The 10,812-nt window shown below is 37.9% G+C and overlaps 1 protein-coding gene across 5 annotated transcripts in view; it reads right to left on the bottom strand.

Annotated features, from left to right (window-relative positions):
• The window catches only part of NIPBL (NIPBL, cohesin loading factor), a 283,352-nt gene that overhangs the window by 51,881 nt on the left and 220,659 nt on the right, over positions 1-10,812 (bottom strand). For all 5 annotated transcript variants that reach the window (XM_019517953.1, XM_019517951.1, XM_019517950.1 and 2 more), the window contains 6 exons: positions 9,296-9,399; positions 7,107-7,193; positions 4,823-5,054; positions 4,032-4,183; positions 3,556-3,636; positions 2,433-2,533 (listed from right to left, as the gene is read on the bottom strand). In XM_019517953.1, the coding sequence (XP_019373498.1) occupies positions 2,433-2,533; positions 3,556-3,636; positions 4,032-4,183; positions 4,823-5,054; positions 7,107-7,193; positions 9,296-9,399 (757 nt within the window). The remainder of the gene's footprint in view (positions 1-2,432; positions 2,534-3,555; positions 3,637-4,031; positions 4,184-4,822; positions 5,055-7,106; positions 7,194-9,295; positions 9,400-10,812) is intronic.

The following is a 10,812-nucleotide window of genomic DNA, read 5'->3' on the forward strand; positions in this document are numbered from 1 at the left end:
ATTGAGGGGCAAACCCCACAAAAATTTATTTTCCATGCTGTAGCAGTGGGAGGGGGACAAGGTCAATACAACCTCTAATAATTAGATATTATACATGGAGAATTATAACACATTCATACATTTTCCATATATAGAATCAAATTATTGGGGGTCACCTTATAATCAGGGTCTTATATTCAAGTAAATATGGTAACATACAAAAACTAAACTAGATGTTTCACAATTTAAGGAAAAACATTTTTAAGGTTGTCTTTGGGTACAGAAAAACAGAATAAAAAAACATGCTAATGTCTCTTTAAAGAGTAAAGTAATCAGTTCTTATGAAATACAGGCCCATTTAAAGACGCAAGGAAAATTACTGGATGATATAATTTGATCAAAGGTTGTGTCTCTACTCATCTTCTCTTTTTATACAATGCTGCATTTCAATCCTAGAGCTAAATATGTGATATTAGCCCATTCTGTAACAGAAGTCAAGCCAGAAGCAATTAGATATGCTGCATGAGTAAAAAAGCTCAAAACAAGACAGATGAATTGAATCAGTTGCACACTGTTATTTGAACCCCAACAGGACATACATATCAGTCTCTAGATATCTAGATATCTATATAATACTTCTACATAAATATGCTCTATATGAAATACCTGCATACTAAAATACTACTGCTATTATAATGCCACACCAGTTTCCTTCATGGCAGAAAAACATATTTTCAATGTGCTAAATGCTTAGTTATTTACTACTTGACTCCTGGTTAGTTTCACTATCGTTATATTAAGTGTAAAAAGTAACCATGATCTGGATTGTTCCCTTTGTTTTTTGACATGTGCAGGAACCTTCTAAATATCCTCAAATCTCAGTGATTATCAATTAGGGTACTGTACAATATTTGCACTGTTATGTATGCAAATATCTGCACCAGGGGTGTCAAACATCTCCAGCTCCAGCTCCAGCTCCATGGAGCCCCTTAATCTAGTTTTTAGTGCTGTCTCTCTTGCTGTGCCAGACCATCCCTTTAGTGCCTAGAATGCATGCTGCTTTCAGTGCTCGCTGGACTGGGTCCCATGCTACGCTGCCCACTCCACTTGCTAGAACTGGGTCCTGGGTTGTGCTTCTTGTGGTGCTTGCTTGAGCTGGTCTGGGGCTGCACTACACACTGTGCCCTCTTAGGCCAGCATACTAGACTGGCCTGGGTTGGTGCAGCCTGTGCAGGATCAGACAGAGGGAGAAGGGGGCGTGGAGGGTTAGGTCCCATGGGCCTGATTCAGTCTGTAGACCAGCCTTCAGTCTAAACACTTTGTGAAACATTGCTCTATCATCTATCCAGTAGGGAAGGGGGATACAATGCATGACACTACTTCTTGGAGTCTGAGCTTTCACCTCTTTGCATCTGGAATCCATCATGGGAGTAACAGGGACAGAAACTGGGTGGACACCAGAGGGGTAACAGATGCACATCATTTACTCTTTAGTCCTGGTCAAGCTTTTCTGAAAAGATAATAGTCTAGAGTGGGGGCAGTACCAGCTTTTATACACCCCATACGGTGGCAATTTCAGCAAAAAGATGCCTCTTCACAGAACTGAGCCAAGCTGCTGCAGATTTCAGGAGAGAGACAAGACAGATAGATAGTCTCCATACAAGCACCTTACCCTCCCAGGAATCTGCCTTATTTGAGGAATATATACTCAGCCTTTTATACGGAAAGTTAATCCCCTTCCTCCTAAAGAGAAAATGTGGTAACTGCTCTGCAAGGGAGAAGACTAATAAGCAATGTGCATCTGGTTCAGTCACTCCATCCCTCTTCGGTATTCACCCAGTTTTCTGTCCCTGTTACCCTATGAGGATCCCAGATGCAAAGACCCGGTAGTTCAGATTCCAAGGAACAGTGTCATGGATTGTATTCCCCCTTCCCTCCTAGAAGATGGGAAACGTGCAAAGTTCCCAAAAGGAACAATCCTGACGGCATATCCAACATAGTATACAGATTTTCTACCAGAATTAGAACAATATTTCAACAGTACAGGGAATGAAATGGTTCCACATACCCAGAAGGAACATGATAAAAGATATACAAATATTTTTTTCAAGTCGGAAATTCTGTTTACTTGCATTTCTAGGTGGAAATCTAATGGCATTTTTGTGAGCATTTATAACCATCTTGTTGAAACTCACATAAATAATTATATGCGAATTAGCACTATTTGTAATGTAAACAGGGAAAATGCAGACATTATAAGACTGTTTGATGTATCTCTATTTCACTTCGCTGTCTGTGAAAAGTTTTTTAAGACAAATCAAGCAAGCAATTCTGCAAGCATAAATCTCTAAGAAATTACTACAACTTGTAAAACTGCAGGTCCTTTAAAGACCATTAATAGACACCGTAGAATCTGTAACTTAAAATGCCATCATGTCCCAAACATTCATTACCTGAAATTTCTCAAACTTCTCTTGCTGGTTGGTAGTCTTGCAAGTGAAGTGAAAATTTCTTCCAGTATCAATTGTCTATGTTTTTCATACCTTGAGAAAACCTGTTTAACAGTATAGGATTTAAAAATATGTATTACCGATCATGTTTTGCAGAACACAAAATAAATGTATACCACAGGTATACAAGTGACCATGTTTTTGGAAACCAACGGTTCTTCATAAAATTATTTGCTACATTTCTCTCTTTAAGTAATACAGATACAACTTCCTGAACTATACTGTATTATCACCAATAATGATGCATAGAGAGTTATGCCAAATGTAAACAATAGTGGTGTAAACTACGTTGAAAGTTTGAAAAATACAGGATCATTTTTTCTGCAACTTTAATGTATGGCCATAATATGATGTGGAACATTGTATCTTTTACACTTTCTGAGAAATCTGTTCCATTTAATGTCTTAAGCTTTGGTGCTTGGCTCATATGTAGTATTTGACTAGTAGTAAGGTCAAAGTTGTGCAGTTTATCATTTTCTGTTTAAAAAATATTGCCTGTATACAGTGAATATACTCTCCCTGCAAAGGAAGATAAAGTGTGAAACAAATATGCTTCTTAAAGAGAATCATCTGAGATGATTTTTCCAATTTAAAAATATATTTTTAAATGTTATGTTTTCAACCCATAATTTTACATCATGGATTTTCCCTCACTTATATTTTCCAAGGAAAACATAACAAGTAAAAGAATTACTAGCTAGTCCAGCAACTTATCCTACTGCATACACTCAAACCATGGTGATGCAAAATAAAAAAAAAAAAGCAATCCCTATAAATACATTAAGGCAAAACATATTGCTATTATTCCTTCGAGAACTGAAGACAGAGTAGGAGACAGGGCAATTTTTTCTTATTAATATTTTAAAAAAATAGTGCACCACTTAACCAAGATAAAGACGCAAGATCTTTTAATTTTGTTTTGTAATATAAAATCTAAGGCATGTGTCTGCACTGGTATAGAGATAAGATGGAGGGCCTAACAGCTATATCCTTTATATAAGCTTTCTTTTTAAAACTCTAAGGAAGCCTAATTTTAAAATTTGTTCAGAGATTAAAAAGAACTTACTGCAGTCACTAGTTTGATGGCGCATAACTGGAGTTCACTGACATTTTCTACAAAAAAAGGTGTTATCCCCATTGATGATACCTGTCAACAGTAATAAATTACTATAAATACATATTCTTTCGTCTAAATTAATATTTTAAGCTGTTTATTTCCCAGGTAAATTCTCTATTTTTCCCCACTCTGCAATTAAAGGACACATTTTATAATATTATTTTGAAGTTTTAATCTTAATTTTATGAGTATGATGAAGATCTAATCAAATCAAATGTTTATTCTGTTTAAAGTTGGCTTATAAAATATGTAGTCCAGTTACTATTAATATTACATATTTTAAACCACTAACAATATAATTTAAGTGATTAACTAAATTGCATCAAGTTTACATTTAATGTTATTCCCTGAGACAGTCAAATATTTGAATCACTTTGTAAAACAACAATACATTTTCAGAAGGAAATTCTTCCAGTTTAACTTGCCTGAAGTATAGTTGTATCAGTGAGGAGTTGTATCTCTAGCAACTCTGACAAACTGCTAACAATGTCACAAACTTTGTTATAAAGCATCACAATAACCCTCTGTTTGTGGGTGGAACACTTGGCACGCTTTGCTTTTGAACTTAACACGCCTCCTAGGAAATAATAAAATAAATACAATGTTTTGTTTTCCAGTTCTTCAGTTACTTTTCAGTCAATATTAGGAATAGGAGAGTTCTTAAAACAGCCCTTAAGAATCCAACTTTTTTTGTTTTATTAACATCAGTGCTAAAGAACAAAAATAATCTTGTTTAAAGGTATGAATTTGGAAAACAAGGATTTCCCACTGCAGATAATTTATTATAATAGTAGTAGATTTTAGAAACAAGATCTTTAAGGAGGTCCCTAAATTTAGAAAGTTACATGCATCATGTATGTCGTCAAGTGGTCTGATTTTCAAAAGTGTAGAGCATCAAGCAGTTCTCCCTTAAATAAATGGAAGCTGACAAATATTCTGGGATTAAGAGTAGCAGACCCCTTAATTCATGGACACAACAAACACAGGTGCCAGCCTTAAACACAAACTATAAAAACATCTTAGCCCAGATAGCTAATTTCTGTTATTTGGGTACTTTTTGATAGTCCTTTGTTACTGCTTGGGTAACAGGAAGATGGGTTTTATCCACCCTGTTATTTTAAACTAAATTTGTCTTCCTCAAATCAGAAGCACCTGCTTTATGCCATACTAGAAAGGACTGACTCGGAACCTCTCATATTTGTATCATTATACTAACCACCATGGGGATCCACCCTGTAAACAGGATCATACTGAGGATAAAGTGTGTTCTGCAGATGAAATTTAGTGTACTGAATAACTCTTTCTATTACATCCTCAATATATACAGCTTTAGGCATATTGGGTGATGTCATAATGTTGATAGCTGTAAGGCAAGCATCAGCGGATTTTGTGACTCTCTCCATAATAAGATCTCTCCACAATCTTTCCTCATCTTCAGTGTCATTGTTCTACAAAAGAAGAAAAAGAAAGTTTGAATGAACTAATAGCCTGAATGAACTGTTTATTAAAAAAAGAATGCATTTAGAAACAAAATTAAATTTGACTGTTTAATATTATATGGCAGATTGCTTAACCTTACTAAAAAAATATAAGAGCAAATTTATATTATTAAAAATATACCAAATGATGTATGATCTATATAATCAGAGTACTGTCCCAATTTTATAAATGTATGTTCCATTTTGTTACTGAAAAATACAATTAATATTGATAATGCCTCCCTAAATTACTGGTACTGTTAGTGTGATGTTGTAAATACAACTGTCCAGGAATTATGCAAAAGCAAGGATTTTTTTGAGAGATATCTTTTATTGGACCAACTGTATAGTTGGAATAGAATTAGCCAAGATTCTGAATGCAAGACCTGATGAAGAATGTCTTGCATTTGAAAGCTTTTCTAACTCATTCCGAACTATAGAGTTGGTCCAATAGAAGATATCACTCTGTGAAATCCTTGCCTCTTATTTAAATTAACCTAAGGTATCAAGGACAAAGTCACCTTGAGAGGCACAAAGTTTATTATTTCAAGGCTAATATGGAAAGAGATTTCTCTATTCACTAGCAAAGACTGGACTACCTCAAGGAAAAATTCTATCCCGATATAATAATTCCTTGTTTTGGCTTTGACCAATTCCTATTTTCACCACTAGATGGAACTCTAATACAGAAAGACTTTTGCAAGCCACATGGAAATCATGAGGATAATTTTGGCAGACAAGGTTCTTTGGGTGAATCTGATATCTTTTATTAGACCACCTTAAATAGTTGGAAAACAATTTTTCAGCAAGCTTTTGGGTTCAAAAAAGTAAATAAAAGATATCAGATTCACCCAAAGAACCTCGTCTGCCTATGTCCTTAGGCCAACACGGCTACAACCTATACCTCTGTAACTGAGGATAATCTTTGCTTTCTACCTTTTGAACCTTCTTTGAACATACAGAATTGAATAGGCTTAATATCACATTTCTCTGATTCATCTATTTAGATTAAGTTCAAGACAGGGTATACACATAGGGTATAGCACAACAGTCATAAACCTGACTGGGGCCACTAGACCAGGGATTCTCTACCACAGTGATGCAGCTCCCCAGGGTGTCCAAAGGTGACATGGTGCCTGGTCCCTGTGCCAGGACGTAAACAATTGCTTGTCCTCTGTCCCAGTACCAAGCACCTCAGCATGCCACAGACAAGTAGTGCCTATAGCTGTTCCCCACATCCTGGCACGTGCAGGCAAGTATGCATATGTAGGGCCACTGGGCTGTACTGTTTCCCCCCTGCACCTTCCTCCCACGCAGGAGGGGAGCTACAGTTCCAGGTAGCGCTGGTTGCTGGTATTAGAAAGTCACTGGAGGAGCAGCCTTAGTGGTGGAAATAGCTCTTTGCTCTCAAGGAAGACAGCAGACAGTGGAAAAGCAGGGTGTATTAAGGTGATGTCCTGCCCCGCCCCCACCCGCTAGTAGGTCAATAGGTTAATTTAAAAGTGAAGCTGTTATAATGAAAATCTTGTGCTTATGTGCCTTAAACTGTAAAAGGAGAAAGAGAAATCTCACTTGTCTCAGGTGGTAGAAAATATCTGCAAAAAAGCTTTGCTTTGTTCCTGGCATGCTTAAAGTTTTACTGACATATATCAAAGTTATGCCAGTTACTAGTTATGCAGGCGTTAAGGAAACTCTCAGATGACAGCAATACGTTAAAACTAAAACCAGTAAAAAGACAAATAAACCACTCTGATTTTTATACATATTTCATAAAAAAAGAACACAATATAAAAAACAATGTAATTAAGCAAGTATTAGCTACTACTTATTGAACTGCATAAGAAAGATTTGGAAAATTACAACAACCCTTCAAATATGATACTTTATTAATTATATGCTGATTAAAGCAGAAGTCACTTACAATTATAAATGAGACTTTGGAACTATGAACAAACAAGATTAAAAACAACAGTAACATTTCTAACATCATAGCAATGCCAATGAATATGATTTGAAACTTACATGATTTAGTAATGTTGAAAGCTTCGAGCCATCTTGAATATTCTTTTCCAAGATGTTCAGGACTTTCACTGTTTTATCTGTTGACAGCTAAAATAGGAAAATAAGAAAACACACTTTTGTAAAATCAACTGAAAGAGTATGAGCAAATTATCTGCAGATGGTACAGAAAAGTGTGTACACAGAAAACAGCACACTAGATAGTTCTGCTGTTAAAGGGCAGATTTGTAAGCATGTTGGGACAGGGACTGAGCCTAGATTTGTTCAGTTTTCAGCAGAATGAGTCCATGATATTGATTAAGCTGATAAAGCTAAACATTAGGCAAAATATAATGTTAATAAAGAACAAGAACATTCTTTTAGCCTTTTTTATACAACACAGGACAAGGTATTAGGAATATCTACGTAGTTTATCATTTGAGATGCAATTATTAAAAACTTGAACAAACCTTAGTATGAAATCATTTTTCACTGTGAAATCAGTTTTAGAATACGAATTCACTGGATTTTTCTAAATCTAATTTCAAGCACCTGAGTTATATTTTATGTTTAATTGGAACACTTCTCATAAAAATGTTCCAGATTATATTTTCCAACAAGCAGAACCATAGGATATATTATTCTGTGTATGGTAGTGTTGGTACTAAAAAAATCAGAATTTACCAAAGCTAACTATTAACAATAAAACCTGTGTAGCTGGAGAAAGTCTCGCTTTGTCTAAATCTTAGGTTTACTGACAAGCAGAAATATAATTTCATCAGCTTTGGTGTACATGAGCTTTATTCTCAACCTAGTTATTAACCTCTGAAGAAGGAATACGACAAGCAAAAGTAGCCTTAAGAAGCCTACTGATACTCTATAAAACTTAATGCCATGAAATTAGAGAAGCATTCTGGGTCATGTAAGAACTGGAATTACTGGGACAACTGTAAAGAGTAAGATTTAGGGAAATATAGATCTGAAATGACTTTAAGGAGCACATGACCACAGATAAGTTTTGAAAGAGCCACTGTTGTTGTCTGGGTGCATCGACACATGAAATTAAGGTGGAACAATAAACTCTAATGCAGCTTGCACTAGAGTCGACTCCTCCTGGTGCAGTGTCTACACGTGTGCCTGGGACCGCAGCACTTTGAGCTAGGGCAGAGCAGCCCTGGACTGGCAGTGGGTCCAGGGAGTCAGCCCCAAACTCTGGGGTTGGGCAGCGGAGAGGCTGGCTGTGGCACAAGGGGGCTGAAGTGTGGGGCTAGGCAGCAGGCAGCCTCTGCACTTTAGCACCCTTGTGCCCCAGCCAGCCCATCACCCTCTACACATGCATTTTAGTGCACATAAGTACTCTTCTGTAAGACAGCATTGGGGGAGTACTATCTTATGGCAAAGTTAATTAATTTACTGTGCCCTAATACTGGCGCACATGTAGACGGTGACGCTTTACTTAGGAGCTAATTAGTCTACTCTGCAGTAAAGTGCACATGTAGATGCATTCTGTATGAAACAGAAAGTGAGGTCTAGACAGACTTGTAGAGAACCAAAGGCTGACGCATGGGAATATCAGGGGAGAAGCACTTAGCCCAGAAAAGAGGGAGTTGGGAAGGGTGATAAACTGAGGAAAAGGTCAGAAAGGTGGCTGCACAGAATCCTGGAAAGGGGTTTCCATAGTAAAGAATCCAGAGGCTTCATAAGAAGTGATCCTGAAAGAGAGAGAGAGACTTGGAAAAGGGCTGAGTTTGACAACAGACTGCCCGGAGCCTTGGGTCTCTGGACCAGACGCTCAGAATAGAAGAATGGAGGCTTTAAAAATCTGACATCCTGCATCAAATAGGACAAACCCTGAAAAACAAGAGGGCGTGAAAAGGAAACCACAGGCTATCGGTAGCACAGATGCTGTGTTCTCCTCCTGGGCTGCACACTATTTACAATAAAAGAGATGTAAGGCTACTAAGATTGGAGGAAGGACAATCTGATGAGATGCTGGATGGAAGTCTACTATTTTCCTAATAAACAGCTGACTCGCTGTGAAAGAGACCGCTGACTGTGTCCTATCTAACTCACCACTATGCAGCGCAACAGTGAATACTCAAGACTAACACCTGAAACAAGAGGAACTGAGACAGACATTACTGAAAATTTATAGAGGAATGCTTTTTATATATTTCACATGAAACCCTTTTGTACACTTAAAAAGATCATACCTTGTCCATAATGCCCATTGCCTTAATTTTCGCAGATTCACTACCCAGTTCGTTAAGCTGATGTTTTCCCAGTAGCAACTCCTGTGGAATCTCATCATCATCACCTTAAAAAGATTGCATCACATTTTCTAAGGTTTGAAAACATGTAAGCAGTATTTTTCATTCATGATTTTTAAAAATATGTGCCTAACATATTGCTACTAAAGAACTGACCAGGTTTTCCAATGTGTAGTGCCTAACAACTTGCATTAACTTACTAAAGCTGCTGCCACTTTAGTAGTATTTAAAAAATAGTTTACTTAGGTGCACAAATATGGATTTAAGAGTCTAATTTAAAAATAATTTTATAAAAACTCTAGGCTTTTTAAGAGGGTATAAACTTTTAAAAGGTGTAATTAAATAGCCAGTGATAACGAATAGGTTTATTTTACTTATCAGAGTACTGATTTACTTCAAACAAAGCAAAACTAAAGAAATACAGGTATAATGCTACATTAAATGATTTAGAGAAAAATAAAATTAAAATTCCATAAGAATCTTCTGAATACTTAATTGCCTAAGGCTATAACTAAAGCTGAGCAGGAAAGGGTTTTCTCAATCCCCTGAGAATTTATAATCTTGAAAAACGTTACCAAAGCAAGACAAAAATATCAACTTATTGCGAGTCAGTAATTGGTGGGGGGAGAAATCAGACCAGGTACCTCAAAACATAGTAATTCAATTTTGACTTTTAAAACAGAAAATAGAAACATTGCTTCACAAGTGTTGAAATGTGAATGTTTAAAAAATGAAAAACTTTCTAATCTGGAGCACTGGGATAAACTTTCTCTTTCCCAAATACCGTGTTTATTTGAATCTAAAACGAGGTTTGTTCTCACAGCATTGGGGGTGGGGAAGAGGGGGGAAATGACACCTCATCTTGGATTCAAGAAATAGCCCAAGGCAGACAGCAGTTCAGCTCCAGTTTTGGCCCCAGGTTCAGGGCTGAAGTGGAGCTGAGCCACTGCTGCCCCAGGCCAGAATGGCTTATTGGGAGAGCGCATGTGGCCAAGGGGGAAACTTACAACCCACCCCGACATCCCTTGCCCCCTGTCCCTAATGCCTGTCCCCCACAGCTGCTCCTTCCCCTCTTACCTTCTGCTCCAACTCTAGTCCCTCCCGCCCCAGCCCAGCTGGGTGCTACTGCCATTTTTCCTTAGTGGGCTGGATTGAGGCCCCTGCTGCTGACTGCCCCAGAGATAGACAGCAGAGCTTTACCAGAAGACAGGTGTGTGGGGAGGAGGGGTACAGGTGGTAGGGGCCTGGGACAGGCAGGCGGGTCACAGAGTGTGGGGGAAGGCAGGCTTCAGGGGCCAACAGGAGATGTAGGGGCAAGCTGCAAGGGGGGCAGGAGGTAGGCGGCAGAATCAGGCATAGGGAGGCAAGGGGTAGGGGGTCAGGCACAGGCATGGGTCAGTCAGCAAGGGAGCTGGCAGAAGGGGGTGCATGTTAGGGAGGGTAAGAAGCAAGGGATGGGG

This window comes from Gavialis gangeticus, unplaced genomic scaffold (genome assembly GCF_001723915.1).
Source record: "Gavialis gangeticus isolate Ggan-Ray unplaced genomic scaffold, GavGan_comp1, whole genome shotgun sequence".
Classification (NCBI taxonomy): domain Eukaryota; kingdom Metazoa; phylum Chordata; order Crocodylia; family Gavialidae; genus Gavialis; species Gavialis gangeticus.